The sequence below is a fragment of the Syngnathus scovelli genome, chromosome 4 (assembly GCF_024217435.2).
Source record: "Syngnathus scovelli strain Florida chromosome 4, RoL_Ssco_1.2, whole genome shotgun sequence".
Lineage (NCBI taxonomy): Eukaryota > Metazoa > Chordata > Actinopteri > Syngnathiformes > Syngnathidae > Syngnathus > Syngnathus scovelli.
The window spans coordinates 10,315,506-10,335,366 of NC_090850.1; the positions used below are offsets into that span (position 1 = coordinate 10,315,506).

Consider the following 19,861-nt stretch of genomic DNA (forward strand, 5'->3'; position numbering starts at 1 on the left):
GCCTATATAATTACAAGTTCATACCTGACATTTTTGTGGCCATGTGTCAGAGATGTTAGATGTTTGTGTGCACAGACTAAGGGGGAGTCTCCAACCTCTGCCTTTCTTAAGCCGTCGTTACCTTACGCTAACTTGGTGGTACTCCCTCCACTCAGGTGTTTCTGCGGGAGGCAGAGCGTCAGCATCTACAGGCCAAACTTCACGGTGAGGTTCTCAGGCTCATCGTCATGCTTCAACAACGGTTCAGAGCCCGGTTGGAGAGGAAGCAGTTCCTTAGAATGAGAGCAGCTGCAGTCTGCATCCAGGTATCGCTTAACTTTTATTGTATTCATTGCCTGCATTCATTTTTATAGATGGGAAGTGATTACGCATGATGGATTGAGTTGTGTGTGCTTGGATAAAATCGTACCTGTTCGACAATAGTTTGATATATTGTTATCTAACTGAGCAGTCATTTCATGTTTCTGTCTTTGGATTTTTAAAATTTGAAATTTATAATCCTGCCTTTTAAGAAGAACCATTTCTGAATATTGTCAATGAAAGACCTTATAGTATTATACTATGAGCTTTTTTTTTTTTTTTTTACTAGTTTTGAAACACTTTGTTTGGAATCTTTTGACCTTGTATTGTTTCCAAACTAAAATCTCAGTAACATATAATCTTTGTTGACAGTATAGCAATGACTTCCGACAAACTACAGATAAAATAAATGTCCTTTTGATTACCCCTGCATTTTGTTTTTTGACCTTGGCAACCGTCATCGTGTCTTCCATTTCCCAAACAGCAAGGAATCTTCGAAATATACACCATTGCACATAGTTTCAATAATTTCATTTTTAGGGCCGAACTTGTGTGTTTTACTTTTTAGCTACATTGGAAATCCCTTTTGACACGTTGTAATGATTACATTGTTTCCCAATTACTAACATGGAATTAATTCATCCACAACAGCAGATTTTTGTCGAAGTTCATAAGCAACAGTGCATTCTATGAAAAAATAATGACTAATATTAAAATGAAAAACAAATAATATTCCGCTATTTTTTTTTTTCTTGACAGAAATGGTGGCGCTTGTACCGACCCATGGACAGTGAGGAAGAGCAAATGGAGCAGAATGCACATGAGGAGGCAGCATTGTGTCTGCAGACACATTGGCGGGGCTACCGGGAACGTCAAAGGTTCACTTTGTGGAAAGAGGCCGCGTTGGTACTTCAGAGGGCATGGCGACTGTGGCTGTCTCGACGCTGTACAGCAGCACTGGTCATTCAGACGGCCTGGCGCTGTCATTGGGCCAGAGAGGCCTACTTGCGCCTGTATGCTACTACGGTGCGCCTCCAGGCTACAATCCGAGGCTATCTTGCTCGGCAACGGTAAGACCGAGAACAGAGGTGAAACACCCATTGGTTTTTGGGATTTGTTGCGTCTGAAGTTGAAATAAAAAAGATAAAATGGAGAATGATTTGATTTGGATTAAAAATCTGACATGATGCATTAATGGTGCGCCATATAGTCTGGTGCGCCTTGTATAAGGACAAAGTTTTAAAATGGGCCATTCATTGAAGATGCGCCTTATAGTCCAGTGCGCCTTATAGTCCGGAAAATACGGTATATTGAACATTTGCACAATGGTTTTAGAGTGTACTTGGTCAATGTGCACAATTTCATTATGAGCAAGCCCACAGAGCAGCTCAATAATCAGCTGATCCGCTGAAAGCAAACATTTTCATATAAGCCTCTAACTCCAGTGAAATCTTTTGAAGTTTGCTGAAGTTTGATTTGACTACACTGAGCTGTGTTCATAACAGAGTGTAAACTAATATGGCAAGATTGAATTTTAAATGAGCTAAACCTGTTCTTATATCCTTTCAATCACCAGCTTCAGGGAATTGACCAAACGGAAGCTGAGGGAGAAGAAGGAGCAACTACAGAATGGACAAGTGAGATTTTCACCAGAAGAGGAGCCCCATGAGAGAGTGATGGGTTTGGACCTTAGCACTTGGGAGGACCACTCCTTCGAAGAACGGGAAAGGACACTGGATATCTGTGGCAGCAAGGATGGAGAGTTCAAGGAAGAAGGAATAGGAGGAGAATATGCCCGCGAGCCTACACGGCACTCAGAGTCACCTCCCTCAGTAACTCCATGCGCAGTCGTGGTGCGAGAGAAGCTCCGAGCAGCTGATGAGCTCAGCCAGAAAGCTACCCGCGCCAAGCGAGAGAGTCGGCGAATGCGAGAGTTGGAGCAAGCCAAATTCAGTCTGGACCTCCTCAAGGTCCGTGCGACCTGCGGTGGAAGCTCGCCCACCGCTGAGGAAAGGCGCTGGTCTGTTGAACTGGTTCCCTCCATCACACCCCCTCTGTGTTCACCACAGGGCACACCTGACAGTCAGAGCTCCAAAGACAGCTTTGAACTTTTGAGTATTGAAGATGCTCCCAAAGCCACAGAGGAAGTGACTGACAGTGAGGACCTGTGCTCGCCAATCGGCTCACCCGGAGCACTGTCGGACCCAAGCGACGACTTTCTCTCCATAGGCCCCAAGACAGAGCAACTCAATAGGGTGCTGGCTACAGATGCCGGAGGCCATTTTCAGGAACAAACGGAACCTACCGTCTCCTCTACACATCCGTCCAAACTTGAGAACTACCTCCCGACCTTTTACGTCCCTGCTAATAAGAGTAGCAATGTCATTCCGAGTAATCCAACCGGGGCACCGGTTCAGTCTTCAATAGAAAGGCAAGAGTCAACCCGTAGGCCGGTGGTGGTGGTGATCAGCATGCAGAAGGAAACCCCAGTGAGCGATGAGCTGAGCGAGCTGGTCCATCCCTGTACCAAGGTTAGTGAGTCTGGGTCTCGGGAGGAGACACCAGGGCACGTTCCAGCTCCGGCGCCTTGCGTACCACAGCCCATTTCCACTGTCGATCAGGTCGTCTTTGAAAAGCTGGTGCGGTTGAACGAGGAGAAGGAGGAGAGGCAGCGTAACCAGAAACAGCAGAATGAGAGGGAAATGATGGAGCAGATAAGACAACAGAAGGAAGCGTTGGAGCGTCAGCGCATTTACTTTGCTCAGTATGAGAGAGACATGTTTGAGAAACAGAGGGGAGAGGCTCTGCGGAAGATACAGCGGAGTCGGCAGAGTGAACAAGATGATGGTGGTGGACCTGCCACCTCGAGCAAACCGCCTAGACCCAGATCTCTGCTCATTGAGGGAACATCGGAGATAATTCCTCCTAAGAGAACCCAGTCAGAATCTTCTGACCCTTCGGTATACTCCCCACAAGGACGGGGTGTCCCCTATGGTGACGCTATTCCCCAGGTACCTCCTCCACCTGCCTCCGCCCCCACAGAGCGCCGTAAGGAAGGCAAGTCTGCTGCAGAGGGCTGGGCACCCAAACTCACCTTGCAGTCCAAAGATGGAGCAACCAGAGTGAGAGCAGCCACCAAGAAAGTTCAGCGTGGTCATGGCTCCGCAGTGAGTCAGTCAGCCAAACCGGGAAACATCTTCTTCTCGCCCAAGGACAAAGTAACATTTTCTAAGTAAGTATCAAAATAATAAACTACTAGCGGACGGGCGGGCAGGTTGAGTGGATGACAAACTGACACTGTTTATGTAATTTACCGTGAGATGTTTTATCAAGAGCTCCCACTTGAACCAGATAAGACATCATGTAACTTTAGTACTGGCCAATTTATCCTTTATGTCTATGTATTTATTGTTTTTTTTTCTTCCTTAAATATTCTCACTTCAGATTCGACAGCAGTAACGCCACTAAAGGCACGCCTCAAGCTGTTCCGACAGAGGGGCCTGCATTTTCCAGACTGCCTAAAGGAGCAAAAACACGTGATGTAAGCCAAATTACAATTTTTGTTGTTTTGATTTCAATAGATGTGGTTGAAATCATTTTGATGCTTAGAATGAGTGAGTGGACAAATTGCATTTTAGGTGGCCTGTTTCTGTGTCGCACCAAAAGTGGTGATACGCAAACCTGTAGAAGAAGGTTATGACAGCAACTGGGTTCTATCCTCTTGCTATTTCAACATGCTGTTATCGCTTCCGCTGAACTCCAGGTGGGCAGAGTGGGGCACAAAAAGAAAGCCCGAATGTCACGGACTCGCTCAGATTTCCTCGTCCTTTCTGTTGGGGGCGATTCAGATGAGGATGACTATGAGGCCACCAGCCCCCATCACTCCCCCCTACCTCTCTGCAAGCAGAGCTCCACAGAGGAAGGCCTAGGAGGCTCCTCCTGTTTTAGTGACTCCGAAATGGTAACAGGTCCCACCTATGCCATCGCTGGCCTTGGCTATGCTCTTTTCTTCTGCTTGTTTTTTTCCTAACCCCCCCCCCGCCCCACAGCATAGAGACCTCACACTTCTTTATCCTGCCTGAGCTTCAACATCTGTTTCATTTAAATGACTCAGTGGATGACACATTGTGAAAAGCCCCAAAATATTTTGCATTGAAATAAGCTGCTATCAGAAGGTGAAAACATGTGTTGTAAAATGAGTTTAATTTATGGATTGGAGGGTCACTCAGCCTCCCTTTCAACAGTAAATGTCTATCAACAGTAAATGTTAACTTGACTAGCGATGGAAGGTGGGCAGTTCCGCAAATGTGTTTTTCCCAGACCTACAACTAAACTTTTAGTGGATTTACTAACAACTTTTCAACTAACAACTTTTCCTTAATTTCTCACAGGTGTTTCTGCAGTTCTTTGTAGAGTTTGTTGCAAAATGTGCATGTCGTTCTGATCAGTTTTAATTTTAGTGGTCTCTAAAATTTTTGTCACTGAATTTGTCAACTCTGAATTCTTAGATGATTCAATTTATTAGTTACTCTGGGGGGGGGGGGTTATTGGCATGATGGAAGAGAAAAAAGGATGTGCTACTTAACTGCTATGCTGCCATCTACTGGCAGATCGTGATATAGACCAATGTTTTAGACTTGGCCCAATACTTTTAAACCTTTACACACGTTTTTATTCCAGCCTGCAGGCTCAGAGGGTAACAAGGATCTACACAAAGTTACATCATCGGGAGATCTGAGAAAAGTGAACTCTCTGCGCAAGAACTCGCAGGACGGAAGGTTTGTCGTTTCCCTGAACTTTACTAGAAGTAACAAAAAATGGAAATCAGCATTTACATCTTGTACATTGGAAACACAATTTCATGCACGGATCGCAGTCAGTAGTTGTTGTGTACTTCGATTTTTTAGCAGAGTTCGTGGGAAGATGCGCTTCTGGGGCAAGACCAAACACGGTGATAAGAAGGCCTCCAGAGAGAAGCTGATTTGTGGGGGTGACTCTTTGGAAGGAGACGTTGGAGACAGCGGGCCATTGCTAAGAGAAGGTCTTCACAATCAATTTAATGTGTTGCTTTGTTTTCCAATGGAATTAAATAAAGGAGGTTGAATGTGAACATCAACCTCACCGCACGTCGAGATTACTACATCTGATGGAGCTTGTGGCTTATATTGAACAGGTGAAGAAAGCCTGTCGCCTCACTACAGTCCCGACCTGACGTGGGAGCGAGGCTTCCGAGACCTGAAAGAGAATAAGGAACCTTCTCCCAAGGTGAAGCGGAGGCGCAGTGTCAAGATCAGCAATGTGGCGGCGGAGCCTATTCAGTGGCCAAGTGATAGCCTGCAGATCCTCACCTGTATCAATGACTACAGAAGCATGAATGACTTTCTCATGAAGAAGGTAAGGCCACACACTAGTGGAGTTGTTTCATGACTCCTCCTGTCAATATTTACACTTTGGTGAAATATTTTCACAATGGATTTGAAATGAAGCAAGATGCTCATGGCCCTCTTCACATTTCTCGTTGTACTTGGGGAGCTCCACTCAGTTTCATTGTGTAATGTGTCTTCAAGTAACAATGATACAAAGCCCACCTGGTCACTGCATTCTCAAAGATGGTGCCATTTTTTTTTTTTTGTAAAGCCCCTGAATTAAATGTGCTTGTGACCATCGGTGACCATCATGTTGAGATATCTTTTCAAATCCAATTTGTGTTATATTTTCAGATTAACGACTTGGACACAGAGGACAGCAAGAAAGACACCATGGTGGATGTTGTATTCAAAAAAGCATTGAAGGAATTCCGTATGAATATCTTCAACTCCTTTTCCACAGCACTGGCGGTATAGAATCTTTTCCGCAATCACGGACGGTTTACACTGTACAATTCAATCTGCTTTGGCTGAATAATTCTCCCCGGTGTTACTTGAAAAATGTTCTGCTCGTCTTAAACCAGATGGACGATGGTAAGAGCATCCGCTACAAAGACCTCTACGCTCTGTTTGAGCAAATCCTGGAAAAGACCATGCGGCAGGAGCAGAGGGACTGGAGAGAGTCTCCTGTCAAAGTTTGGGTTAATACTTTTAAAGTCTTCCTGGATGAGTTCATGACGGAGTATAAACATCTGGACAGCACACAAACTAAAGTAAGTCATCCAGGGTAGTTTGAGTATTTCATGTGCATGTGCTCATGTCTGTGATGTCTGTTTGTTTTACAGCAACCGAAACCTGAACGCAAAAAGCGGAGGAAGAAAGATGCAGACGTTGTAAGTTTCTTCATTGATGTTCATCATCATAGAATTTTGATCTTGATTGGTTGCTTTTGCATTTTGTCAAATCCACCTCATTTGTATTTTGTTTAGTTCGTAAGGTGTACACACCAACCCACCACGACATTTGATCTTATCAAATATTCAGATTTTTACAAATGTAACCATATCAGAAGTTGTCAAGAATGTGTTATTTAAACAAATATGTTCATTATTGGTGTTGTGCTGTGCAGAGGTGAAGAACTGCACTGCATCATAATGATAGCTGCGTCAAATACCTATTTTGTTTACCTCAGTTGCATGAGAGTGTCCAAAATATTAGCATTAGCTTCCAGCACACCAGTGGACTATGGTTTTAACATACATTTTTTAGCAACTGTATCTAGGAGGATCCAGAGAATTTGATAAGACAAACACGGTATGTTTTGTAACTTTTGTTGTAAACATACAATTGATTGTTGAACTGAAGATTGTAGATTCAGGGTAAACTCTAATTGAGGAATTAATTGAGAGGTGTTTTGCAGAGCTTTTGTCCAAAATGTTGCTGTCACTTTCCAGTGAAGTTGAAGCTTCTTCTCCCATATTCAGGTGGAGGAGCATAACGGCCACATCTTCAAATCCACCCAATACAGCATCCCCACATACTGTGAATATTGCTCATCGCTTATTTGGATGATGGATCGCGCCTGCGTTTGTAAACGTGAGTATGCTCACACAGTCGATTGTGGATTTTTAAAGGAATCACTTGTGAAAATAGTTGAAATGCTATTTCATTCAAATGTGATTTATGAAAGTAAAAGGGGGCCACGTGTTTTATTTTGCTGAATAATTTTATTATTACTTTTGTGTGTTTGTAATTTAACCAAAAATAACTTTGTCAGACGGAAAGTCCACATCTTGCCCCAAAACACTTAACTGCTAACAGAGTTGCGGTTGAGCAAATCATGTGATGAACCCACACAATAGATTGCTTATGGCCTAGAATAACACTTAACTAGATATGATTTGATTAGACTTAGATAATGTGTTTGTGTTTATGAATACAGCTGGCTAGCCTTCAGGCTTATGCTTTTTTCATAAAGACTTTCTCATGATCTCTGGCCACCCTGCATCATAAAAAACACATTACAGTGTCTGAGTGAGTGAGTCTGGCTTTTGAAAGTCACATCCCGCCCTCTCTCCCTCCAATATCCTAATCAGATTGTCTTCAACTGGACTCATGTGGGTCTGTGGTTCTGCGACTCCACAAATGTCTCTTCACAATTTGTCCTTTCTTCACTCAGTATTCTTCTTATGCCGGCCAATTCTGCTCTGCCGTTTTCATCGAAAAAAAAATTCTTTGACTGGGCTCTCTGAAAGATGAGGAGGCACCGCCTTTCTGTGGCTAATGGGAATACGAGTGTGTTTGATTTTTCTGCCTGTGTTTACCCAGTGTGCCGTTACGCCTGCCACAGAAAGTGCTGCCAAAAGACGACCACCAAATGCAGCAAGAAGGTGAGTTGAAGTCCATGACTTGAAATGTGTCATTGGAGCCACTATGCAGTTCTTTATGCATTAATACCGTATGCTGATACAGACCCATTTTTGCCTATATTGTTAGCAAGCTCGAATCATGCCATGTTTTTTTTTTTTTTTATTGTATTCGTGTTTGTGCACGTGTAACTAGTTGAGCAATTATTTTCTCTCTTTGAGCAGTTCGACCCTGAGCTTTCCCCGAGACAATTTGGTGTGGAGGTGTCGCGTCTGATAAATGACGAGCGAACGGTGCCCCTTGTGGTGGAGAAGCTTATTAACTACATTGAGATGCACGGCCTCTACACTGAGGGAATCTACCGAAAATCAGGCTCCACCAATAAAATAAGAGAACTGAAGCAGGGACTTGACACAGGTAAGTTTGTTGTGACCAGGATGGTTGAAGCCAAAAATTCAAAGATGACACATTTGACTTTCTTTCTGCTCTGTCTTGTCACAGATGTGGAGAGCATGAATCTGGATGACTACAACATCCATGTCATCGCCAGTGTCTTCAAGCAGTGGTTGCGAGACCTGCCGAGCCCTTTGATGACGTTTGAGCTATATGAGGAATTTATTCGTGCGATGGGTAAGTCCACCAGCATGTGTGTGTTAAAACGTCTTCCACGGCACATTCTGAGTGCCTTCAAATAAAAAAACATTTGTCCTTTCCCAGGTTTGCAGGATAGAAAAGAAATGATAAGAGGGGTGTATTCAGTTGTTGACCAGCTAAGCAGAAATCACCTGAACACTTTGGAACGGCTCATATTCCATCTTGTCAGGTAAATGCAGATTATTTAAACGTGTTCAAATAAAACCTTAATGGAGTTCTTACAACCTGTATTGATCCTTTCAGGATTGCGTTGCAAGAGGACACAAACCGTATGTCTGCTAATGCACTGGCCATAGTTTTTGCTCCCTGTATCCTGCGCTGTCCAGACACGATTGATCCACTTCAGAGTGTCCAGGATATCAGCAAGACCACAGCGTAAGCATGTCCTCTACCTGTAGTCAAGACTAAAATACATGACGATAATTGTGTGTACTATTCTTGTGGTCAGGAAATGTTTGTAATCCCACCAAGGTGCATTTTTGTCCCTCTATAGGTGCGTCGAACTTGTCATTTGTGAGCAGATGACAAAGTACAAAGTGCGACTGAAGGACATCAGTACCCTGGAGTTTGCTGAAGCTAAGGCCAAATACAGACTGACTTTCATCCGAAGATCAATGGTATGATCAAACTCTGTCTCACGTTACTTGTCCTGCATGGGTGCTTGCCGCCCTTTTTCGGATCCTCTCTATCATGTCCGTTATTTTGCACGGTAACCTTTACTTTGGCCTATATTTGAGTCTGTGCTGTGCAATTGCGCAATAGTTGTAAGACTGATACTAATTATAAATATACATTTGTAACAAACTTGACATTAAAAGTCTTTAAGTAACACGGTACAGGTGAATGTGAAAAGTTTGGGGAAGGCCAGATCCGTAGACAGGCGGATTGATGATTTGGGATGAAATTGAACGAGTAAGCTGGGTCCTTTCGTCCAATGTGAAAGTAGGCCAACGTCACAAAATCAGTTTGACTACTGTAAACCCAAATTACCGTATTTTCCGCACTATAAGGCACACCTAAAAACCTCCAATTTTCTCAAAAACCGACAGTGCACCTTATAATCAGGTGTGCCTTATATATGCACCGATATTGAGCCACTACAGCAGGCGTGTCCAAAGTCCGACCCGCGGGCCAAATGTATATATCTTATATATGGACAAAGTTTTAAAATGGGCCATTCATTGAAGGTGCGCCTTATAATCTGGTGCGCCTTATAGTGCGGAAAATACGGTAATTTTTTTCTTAGGTGATAGATAGCTGTTTACGATTTCTTATACAACCTGAGTATAAGACTTATTAAACCTAAGTAGATGCCTTGAACTGAATTTTGAAGGTGAGTCAGGAAAAAACATTTGACATTTTCTCATTTCATTTTCATGTCTATTTCACAGTCAAATACACCAAAAAAGGTAAAGTATATATATATGTTGATCAGTGGTGTATCTGTCGTCAACTGTCTTGTGGTTTGTGGGTTGTGTTTTTTTGCTCGGCTGCATTTCCAATGCTTCCCATCCAAGTGCCTCTGAGTGCCTGTGTCAACTTTTCATTCTGTGGTACGAAACAAGTTCTAATGCATGAAAAGGGTTTGGAGTTAGTGTGAAGACAGCCTTTCATTCAGGTTTGTGTGCGCAAGTTGCAATACAAGCTTTTGGAGGGGTCTCCATAAATTCAGCAAATGTATGCTATCAACATGACAACATTGTTTAAAAGGAAAAACAAACTACTGATAAGAGTAGATGAAATTGACGATGGTCTGAAGTCTTTGAAAACGATCAGCTTTGTTAGACTCATTTGTTGCTGTTTTGCAGCATGGTAACTACTACTATAAGGTCCACTACTTTAGGCAATTTGAGTTTTACAATCTAAATTGTGAAGAAGGATACTGATTCACACACTTATTTGCAAGCGTAATGCTGTCAACGTTGTCATCAGAGTATAAAATGGTCTGTTTTAGTGTGTCATCAGCACAAATAATACATGAGCATCTCAGTAAGTTTGAAGAAATTGGAAACATTTTATGACATCAGTAAAAAAGAAAATTGTGTCTAATAATAATAGTGTCTAAACTGTAGATAGAATACACATTTTGGTGATTATAGCCAGCTCAAGAAATGCTAATATTTCATAAAATATCAAAATTATTTTAATAATAGTAGGGAGGTAATTGCGGCATGAATTAAATCTATACATAATGATTCTTAGGAGTGAAGTATGTGTTTTAGTTCTGAAATAAAAAGTTTTCTATATACTCCAATTTAATGAGATGCTCCTGTTCATTTTAGCCAAAAGAGGATGCTATATTTTTCACCCTGTAAACCCCCCCCCCCCAACAGACTGATGAATTTACATTCTGGGTGGGGGCTAAGGTGCGCTTCCTGGAGATTCCCATTGACTTCCAGATAACGAACACTGCTCTTGTGCTCATGTTCTCATTGATTTGTTTTCCAGAGAAAACGTCTAAGCTTCCACTCACCTTCGCCTCCCGTGAGCCCACGACTTCAGTCTTTGTCAGACGCCGTAATAGAAGAGAGCGAGGAAAACAAGGGAGACGAGTCTTTGGTGGAAATCTCCGAGCATCAGCACACAGCGATGGAGCAGGAAGAGAGAGTGCTGACGGAGCAAATTGAGAACCTGCAAAAAGAGAAGTAAATGCTGTCACTGCACATAATTGGCAAGCACTTAATGATGCGTGCTCAACTCGCATGCTAATGTGCTCCCGCAGAGAGGAGCTGACTTTTGAGATGCTGACTCTGGAGCCACGAGCATCGGATGATGAGACTCTGGAGTCAGAGGCCTCTATCGGTACTGCTGACAGCTCTGAAAACCTCAATGTGGACCCTGAGGCTATTTCAGACTATTCTGGTATGTCGCTATATAGAAACTGATAAAACATATTTCTCACTCTTATGTATCATAAAAAATAAAAAAAAAAATTAAAAAGATTGAAAAAATTTAAACTGTCCATATTTTTCAGAGAGACGTCCAGTTTTGACTTCCCCTTGGTCTCGGAGGTCCGATGGAATGAGCCCACGACATCGCACTCTGAGACGGCAACCCGATTCCCTGGACTCTGTGGATTCTTCCTCGAGTGTTTCCCCCTTCTCCTCCTTGTCATACTTCCAGTCGTCGCCTTCTCCCGTCTCGAATACCAGCCGTGGCTTTCGGTACCACTCCGCTTCAAAGTCTCCCTCTTCAAGCTCGAGTGCATCACAGGCCCAGAATGCGCCTCAAGCTTCCCGCTTTGACAGTTTTAACTGCAGTCCTACAGCAGAGCTGGAGAGCGTGTTTGATGAAAGACCACAGTTTTCCAGCCGTGGCACCTTCAATCCAGAGAAAGGTAAACAGAAACTCAGGGGGACCAAACATGTATCCCAAAGGCATAGCAGAGAAAGCGGCGGTCACAGCAGTGAGCCACCTGACATACAGCAGCAGTCGGTGTTGTACGGCAAGAATGAATTCATGGTATGAAGGACTCAATGATGACACGTCCTGGAAGCACGCTTACCTAGCCTTTAAAACCTAAAAGAATTGTACCCAAGTGCCGTGTATAGTGAAGAGGTACAAGATGGTCAGCGGTAAGGAGCTCCACTTGTGTGCAGCCACTGAAGCTCTCACAACTGTGCCTTGGCAGCTCCGCACTAAGCATCAAGAGGAGACAATGCTGGTCTGGAGGGCAGAGCAAAGGGAATGTCAAAGACGGCGATAGTGAATATTCCAAGCCTGGAAAGCCGAAACGAAAGCAAACATGACATCAGGGATAGCTGATGTTGCATTGAACCTAACTCACAATTATTAGCTGCTCTTGAGTTTACAGTTCATAACAATCAATGTATACAGTGGTTGCTTGATTACGAAATGTATTTTCCCCTTGTATTTAATGAATTTTATTGTCACGTAAATTTTATTAGCCTATACATTTATAAATACTGTACAAAGCCGGAACACCAGCTTATGCTGGGTAGTTGAAGTCACATATTTATCATCTCGTTTTTTTTTTTTTTTTTTTTCCTTTGGAACTATTTTGGTCAGAAGTTACAGAATATGGCAATGATATATATGTGTTCATGTGCCAAGCGGTCTATATACTTAAATGCTACTTTTCCACTCTGTAAGGGAGATACCACCATCAAAGGGACCAAGTTAGCTAGTGTGTAATTCCTGCCAAGGGGACCTATGTACTGCGAACAATGTCAGATGTGTATAAAATCCTTGCATTAATTATTTAACAGCCATAAAGCAACTGTAATGTACAGTACAGTCCATATGTACAGTATAGTGAACAAAAATGCCATCTTTCCTGACACCACAGTATCAAACCCTCCTTGAATATTTGCTCAATAGCAACCCAAGAAAAAAACCTTCATGTTGTCTGTCTTGCTTTCTGTTTTATCTGTAGCCTCGAAGTGCCTCTTAATTTCAAGGTGTTACATGAGAAAAGATCAAGGTCTGTAAGAGATTAATGATTAATATTTCATCAGGTTTAAGAACAACTTATTAATGTGCCATCCATATAATGTACAATTTGTTCCAAGATGATATAATTCTTAACCTTGGGCTCTTGTTTTTTTATCAAGTGCAGAAAGCTGAGTATTTTTGCAAAATTCTGTATCTGATTATTTCTCTGTGTAATTTGACTTTATCAAAGTAGGTGATCGGAGTGGAAAAGAAACATTTGTAGTTTTGGGAGCGTCAAGGCCACATGGGGAGATCTAATATTGATGTGACTGTTAAATCGCCTTGAAAAAAGACAAAGTAATAAAGTGACATCATGATATTAAAAGCTTTGCTACGTCTCAAAGCCATACTGGTATATTACGTGAATACATCAAGATGTCCTCGGATTTTCACGGTCATTTCTTTTCTCTTTAAATCCAAACACTAATTTCGAGTCTAACATAAATAAGGCTACCTCGAAAATATAAGCTCTTTGCCACCCAGACCTAAACTCGACCTAATGTGACGCGGCAGTCCTGCTGTGACGTGAGTACCTGTGGAGTGACGCATGCGCAGAACGCAGCCGCACCGACATCAGGATCAGCTGCAGCCAGGGAGCAACAAAGGTGCGTTGTTTATCGACAAGAAAACCCGAACACCACAATGTCGGGATTTGACAACAACCCATTCGCCGACCCTGTGGACGTAAATCCCTTCCAGGTGAGACTCTGTTTTCCTCTTGTTTTTAAGGGACAAACGACTTTGGTCCTTATTTGGGTTGAGGACACGCTAAAGAAACCTGTTTGGTCGGTTGCTGGGTTTGGCCTCAACAATTCCTACCGGAACAAGCGTCCTAGAAATAAATATGTAATGGTTATAAAGAGAAGATCCAGAAACAAGCTTCAAATAATGACTTGGTATTGTAACCTCAACAGGTAAGAGTCGCAACAGGTGCTTGCTGCTACTCGGCCAATAATATAGCGCCACAAGACAACGCCACTTATAAAGAAGTTTAAAAACCTCATTTTCTAAATTAAATCATCCACTGTGTGAGGGTCGTTGTGGCATTTTGGGGGCTTTTGTGTAATGGGCTGCCCCCTTGTCCCTTCTCACTTGTCTGTAATGTTCATTTTGAGCGTCACACATTTGTGGCACGCGTATTTGGTCCATATTTGCTCAGGAAAGGTGTTTGTTTGTTAAACCTGGAAACGTTTTAACAAAGACTCAAGGAATCAATAGTGCCTTAATAGTTAATGCACCGTCCAGGAAATGTGGCCTAACAATGTGCTTCTTGAACACTGAATTTTTAGTATTGCTCCACATGCTTAAAATGCACCTGAGCATCTGTTGTTCCCTATGACTATATGAATAATATAATATCTTTTGCAGGACGCTTCTGTCACTCGGGCCACCCAAGGAGCCGTTGATGGGATTCAGGAATACAACCCTTTCTCTACTGAATTGGTGAGCTGCTTGTCTTTTGATGTATATTGCAGTTCTTCCAACCTTTAATTCTTTAAGAACCTGCATTACGTGATGTTCCACAGATGGATCGCAGTGACACGACCATCCCCATTTCAGCCGTTTCCTCTCAACCTGCCGTTCTACAAACATCTGTGGAGCAGAGTTCACAAGTGAGAGAAATGAAATAAGCACAAGTGTAGTTAGATTAAAGCTATTTAATACACAAACTTTCAAATCTGAAGTTGAGCTCGTCATATGATTTTGCATTTGTCATGTAACAGATTTGAGTGAGAGTCAGATGAGGCCCTGGACGCGCTGACAGTGTCCTGTCACATATGGCCAGACGAACAAACTCATTTTCACATCTATGGACAATTTAGAGTTGTCAGTTAACCTGACACACAAAACACACTTTCTCCAGGAAAACATGCACACTCCAAACAGAAAGACTCCAGCTGAGATTCCAACCAAGAACAGAACACTTACTAACCCAAATTCCAGCTAGTGTTGCCTCATTTTTCAGACATCACTCTATCTAAAAACAATCAAGAGACCTACATGAATACTTTATTTATGGTCATGGGAGCATTGATGTCTCTCAGGTTTTCATCGCAAGGTCATTTGAATGAAATGTGTCTGACTGTACGTATATAACTCAGCAACCTCCCTGTTTGATAACAGATATCTGCTGCGACGGCTGCCGGTCAGGCGAATCTGATCAAGCAGCAAGAAGAACTCGAGAGGAAAGCAGCAGAGTTGGAGCGAAAGGAGCAGGAACTTCAGAACAGGACATCCCGAAACACAGGCGGTAAGTCGCTCTTTGAAATGAGTATATTGTTCAACGATTAGGGCGGTAACAGAACTTTGCTATTTGACCACCAGTCACTGAGAACAATTGGCCGCCCCTGCCCAAGTTCTTTCCGCTGAAGCCATGCTTTTACCAAGACTTTGAGGTAGACATCCCTGAGGAATACCGCCGGATCTGCAAAAGAATGTACTACCTGTGGATGTGTAAGTATCTTACATCCCACCCATATGAATATGGAGTTCAATCCACCAGTACCAGATAGCACATTCGCTGTTTTTGTAGCTGGCATTGGTTTTAACTCGGTATGTATCGCATTTTTACGGATTTTATTCGGAAGCCATCCACCAATATTTGCTTAAAATCTCAGCTATTTGTTGTTTTTGTGTTCAGGCTAAAGCAATGAATGTATTACTTCGCTGCTATCTCGGTTTGTTGTTAGGTCCAATTCATTAGGTTTTTTTCCCCCCATCTGTATTTGAGATGCGTTGTCTTGTTGGTTGTTCCTGTATGCAGCGCCTCTCCCCAATGCACCAGCAATGCGTACTTTTCTGTTACAATTTGCCCGTACAGTACTCCCGAATATTTCTTGTAGTGTCTAAATGCCATAAACGACTAAATTCCATTTTTCATTATCGTGTTAGTGCCTGTATGTAATTTTCCCCTGAGTGAGGTCACGTCAGTTTGTGCTTGCGTGTTATTTAGGCTGCCTATACTATTCAGTCTCATGTGGGAGTGGTTTGTTGAACAATTTAACGACTGAATGCAGTAATTTATATAACTCGGCTTCACAATTATATACAGTATGCCAGACGCAATGTTGGTACTTTATGGTCCTCTCCAAACCCAGTCTTTAACCAATTTTTGCTGTTCACAGCAGGTCCCCGTCCCCCCCCCAAATAGCAGAAGGTTTATTCTAGATATCGTGGTAGACATAGCTCCTTAAACGGTACATGCTGATGCAAAAAAAAAAAAAAAACACAACACATACAAATCTGCTTCATATTGTGGAAAGTGCTTGCATTTTTAAATGTATTTATTATGACTTTACATGACTGTCACAGTTCCAGTGTCCCACAAATATTTGTTTTTGATAACCAATAAAACAATTAGTAATCCATTTCTTACAAATACATGAGTCTGTTGGTTTAGGTTCTAGCCGTTCACTGTTCATGTATGTCGGTGATTGTCCTTGTGCAGTTCATTGTGTGACCCTGTTCCTCAACGTGCTGGCCTGCCTGGCCTACTTCACTGTGGACTCTCAGTATGGCGTTGACTTTGGTCTGTCCATCCTCTGGTTCCTCCTCTTCACTCCTGTCGCCTTCATCTGCTGGTACAGACCCGTATACAGAGCATTCAGGTATACTCTGCTCAATTTCTGGCTTTGTGCTCATGGACCAAATGGATTATCAAAATTTTGCAGTTTCACTTCCTTCCTTGTTTTCTGTGTCCATCTTTTGTTTCCAGGTCCGACAGTTCCTTCAGCTTCTTCTTCTTTTTCTTCGTCTTTTTCTTCCAAGTGGCCGTGTACATCATTCAGTGTGTGGGGATCCCCAAGTGGGGCAACAGGTGAGCGGTACACTTCGGGGATAATCTGTATGTCCTAGGCCACCACATGGATGGAGTCATGCATTTTCTTGTGTGTGTTTGTACTGTTGTGGCTTCTACTTGAGCTTCTCTTTTGTGTCTCTTTGACAGATGACTGTTGTCTTCTTTAAGGGGTTCTATACTTTGTAAGTGTGTGATTCCTTTCTCTTTGCATTTCCTCTTGATACTCTTGAAATACAGTATGTTCGTTGACCTTGTTTTTCCGCCGCCAAAAACTGGTGGTGGTCTAGCATATGTATTCATTCATATTGTATGCTGCTACATAGTGCTTCCTGTTTTGTTGATAGCACGTTTGTATGTCTGCAATGTTGACAGTGGCTGGATTGCGTCCATCAGCATGATCAACAAAAACCTGGCTGTGGCCGTGGTTATGATGGTGGTGGCTGGCTTTTTCACTGTCAACGCCGTCCTGGCCGTCATGCTGCTAAAAATGGTATTCCAAACTATGCTTTTGACAGCTTTGCTAAAGATATTTATTATTTAGCAGACCACCTAAGTGTTACTGTGTACATGTGTGTGTCTCTCAGTCATAGCATATAGATTGTCATCACTTCAAGGGGAGTCAACCACAACATTTTCTTTACAATAATATATTGTATGCACCTCCACGAGTCTATACATGGCATTCTGATTAATATTGTGTTTGTGGAATATAAGTTAAGCAGCAAAATTCACCCGTTGTTATTCATCTCACGGGGAGGCCATTTTGCCACTTGCTGTCGACTGAAAATGACATTACAGTTGCCAGGTCTCAGGTCACAACCAATCACGGCTCAGCCTCAGAAAATTGCTAAGCCCGTCTTTCGTCTAGTCGTACTGCACAGAATATTTTACAAAGGCAATTTTGGGGTTTACTTCCTCTTTAAACAATACAGTATATTATAAAAATGTAGAGTAGAATTTCATCATGAAATCGCTGTTAAGCAGTTGAAATATGATTTATGATTCTTTGCCACGAAGGTCCATTCCAAGTACAGACGTACAGGAGCCAGCTTCAGCAAGGCTCAGCAGGAGTTCTCCAGTGGTGTCCTGACCAACAGAACCTTCCAGTCTGCTGCTGCAACAGCTGCTCAGGGAGCCTTTAGCAGGGACTAAAACGTGACGTTTTTCTCTTAAACCTGTCACATCCTTGATGCACATATGATAATTGGGAAAAGAAACACAATGCTCACAATCATGTTGCCACATAGTTGTGGTTTGTGTTAAACAAATGTGCTATACATGGTTGTATGCTATATTTAAAATTGTACAAGTCCAGCCATGATAGCTTTTGAGTGCTCTATGGCTTGTTCATGCTTTGAAATGCACTCTACAGTGAGTACACCTCAACACAATTGGGCAAGATGAGGCTGTTATCAAACAACGCTGAATTGGAGGCATGGCCATATTAACATTGCATCACCACAAGAAAAACACTCGGATGTCAGATAAGGTCAATGTGCTACTTTAAGAGCCCAGTTTAATTAGTTTTGAAGTTTAGATCCTGCCAGTAGTATTATTGTATTATTTTTTATTTTTAATAACGAAGGAATAATGAAGTGGAAAAATGAAAAAAATGAAGTGAAATTGTTAATTCTGGCCTTGAGCGAGGGACCCCTGATAAAGAACAGGTTAGCAGCTGAAAATGTTGCGGTCCAAACTTGTGAAAACAGATGGCTGAGGTCAATTATTTTCATAGTCTGCATGCACAGCCTCGGTAATAGTGCATCTCTAGGTGAAGGTTACTTGTTACTACGGCCCACTTTTGCATATTTTCTTGTGTATGCTTTTAATAAGTAATGAAGGGATTTGGCTTTAATGAAGGGTGAAATGAAAATTGTTCACAAGCCAACATTAAGTTGTCTTAAACAGATGATCGCGTTTTATGCATTTTGATTTGTCAAGAATTCCATGCTTATTTGGAATCTTAAAGTGTGTGGCACGTTTATTTATTCAGGGACAATGCAAACCATAACCAAGAAAGTAGATTAACGAGCAAAAGAACATGTTTGTGTCCATTTTCCAGACACTGCTAATTGTATTACAGATCTCACCGATGTAAAACTCCTTTGACGTTGATTGGCGATTCAGCCTTGTTTTTAATAGTCAATGGCTTTTAAACATTTGATATTGTTACTAGTTATTACGAGTCACCATTTTATCAAAAATTGCATTTCCAAGTCTGGTTGGTGTCTGTGTCACTGGTTTGGCTTGACATTCCGCTGTTCTCTTTTCTGTTAGTCATCTTAATAAAAGTAGGAAGGAGCTTTAGTCTGAATTGATAATTACTTTCAAATGTTCAAAAATTCCCGATCTAGGATGATGATGCAAAATAAATGAAGGATGCCCTCAAAATACTTCACCTTTACCTTCGAAGGGTAGAGAATATTTACGGGTGGCGAACTTTCTGTGTACAGAAAACAATTACAAGGCCGCAGAATGCATTTTAAATTAACAATCTCAATCTTCGTTGTCACTATTAAAGCACTTTAAATCCTAGCAATTTTTTTGTGCCTTAAGCAGATGTAACCTACCTATCTCCATAATTTTTTTATTTTTTAAATTGTATCACTTTTCTTTTTCGTTTGTCTTGAGAAATGTTTTTTTCTTAGGTATGTTGTATGTATGTAGGTATGTTGGAAAAATACTTTCATATATTTTTTATTTTTAGGGCTTCTGATGGGACAGTTGATTGAATAAATCCCTCCTTAATCTTAGTATCGGTGTTGTGTCGTCCAGAATGATGTCATCCAAATTGTATTATTTGATATTTGGGGGGTTTATTATTTATTAAACCCCCGCTTTTGCACGTACAGAGCAGAGAAACAAACGGTTTAGAATTCGAAATATTCGCTTCCGCATCCAACCCTTTCCGTGAACCACT

At 42.0% G+C, this 19,861-nt stretch overlaps 2 protein-coding genes across 14 annotated transcripts in view; both read left to right on the plus strand.

Annotated features, from left to right (window-relative positions):
- The window catches only part of myo9aa (myosin IXAa), a 70,817-nt gene extending 57,345 nt beyond the window's left edge, over positions 1-13,472 (plus strand). For 5 of the 13 annotated variants that reach the window (XM_049718163.2, XM_049718168.2, XM_049718171.2 and 2 more), the window contains 22 exons: positions 156-305; positions 1,060-1,370; positions 1,877-3,532; positions 3,745-3,841; positions 4,064-4,261; positions 4,981-5,078; positions 5,208-5,341; positions 5,474-5,694; positions 6,021-6,137; positions 6,251-6,439; positions 6,512-6,559; positions 7,151-7,262; positions 7,995-8,056; positions 8,258-8,450; positions 8,535-8,663; positions 8,751-8,856; positions 8,931-9,062; positions 9,181-9,304; positions 10,079-10,096; positions 11,136-11,332; positions 11,410-11,549; positions 11,662-13,472. In XM_049718163.2, the coding sequence (XP_049574120.1) occupies positions 156-305; positions 1,060-1,370; positions 1,877-3,532; positions 3,745-3,841; positions 4,064-4,261; positions 4,981-5,078; positions 5,208-5,341; positions 5,474-5,694; positions 6,021-6,137; positions 6,251-6,439; positions 6,512-6,559; positions 7,151-7,262; positions 7,995-8,056; positions 8,258-8,450; positions 8,535-8,663; positions 8,751-8,856; positions 8,931-9,062; positions 9,181-9,304; positions 10,079-10,096; positions 11,136-11,332; positions 11,410-11,549; positions 11,662-12,155 (4,926 nt within the window). In that variant the 3' untranslated portion in view covers positions 12,156-13,472. Of the gene's footprint in view, positions 1-155; positions 306-1,059; positions 1,371-1,876; positions 3,533-3,744; positions 3,842-4,063; positions 4,262-4,980; positions 5,079-5,207; positions 5,342-5,473; positions 5,695-6,020; positions 6,138-6,250; positions 6,440-6,511; positions 6,560-7,150; positions 7,263-7,994; positions 8,057-8,257; positions 8,451-8,534; positions 8,664-8,750; positions 8,857-8,930; positions 9,063-9,180; positions 9,305-10,078; positions 10,097-11,133; positions 11,333-11,409; positions 11,550-11,661 lie in introns of those variants that run through there. The other 8 variants (XM_049718167.2, XM_068650569.1, XM_049718170.2 and 5 more) reach the window with 7 other exon arrangements.
- A 201-nt stretch (positions 13,473-13,673) lies between these two features.
- On the plus strand, positions 13,674-19,694 carry scamp2l (secretory carrier membrane protein 2, like). Its single transcript, XM_049718195.1, has 9 exons — positions 13,674-13,841; positions 14,511-14,585; positions 14,669-14,755; positions 15,267-15,393; positions 15,468-15,596; positions 16,591-16,750; positions 16,858-16,959; positions 17,314-17,431; positions 17,959-19,694. Exons 1-9 carry the CDS (start codon positions 13,785-13,787, stop codon positions 18,091-18,093), a joined length of 990 nt encoding a protein of 329 aa, XP_049574152.1. The 5' UTR covers positions 13,674-13,784; the 3' UTR covers positions 18,094-19,694.
- Positions 19,695-19,861: the final 167 nt, after the last annotated feature.

Bases quoted from the DNA above. Each gene is read 5' to 3' on its own strand.
- scamp2l (XM_049718195.1), top strand. From the start codon at position 13,785: ATGTCGGGATTTGACAACAACCCATTCGCCGACCCTGTGGACGTAAAT. The intron at 15,394-15,467 runs GTAAGTCGCTCT...TTTGACCACCAG, and splicing joins GACATCCCGAAACACAGGCG to TCACTGAGAACAATTGGCCG. The intron at 17,432-17,958 runs GTATTCCAAACT...TTTGCCACGAAG, and splicing joins CCGTCATGCTGCTAAAAATG to GTCCATTCCAAGTACAGACG.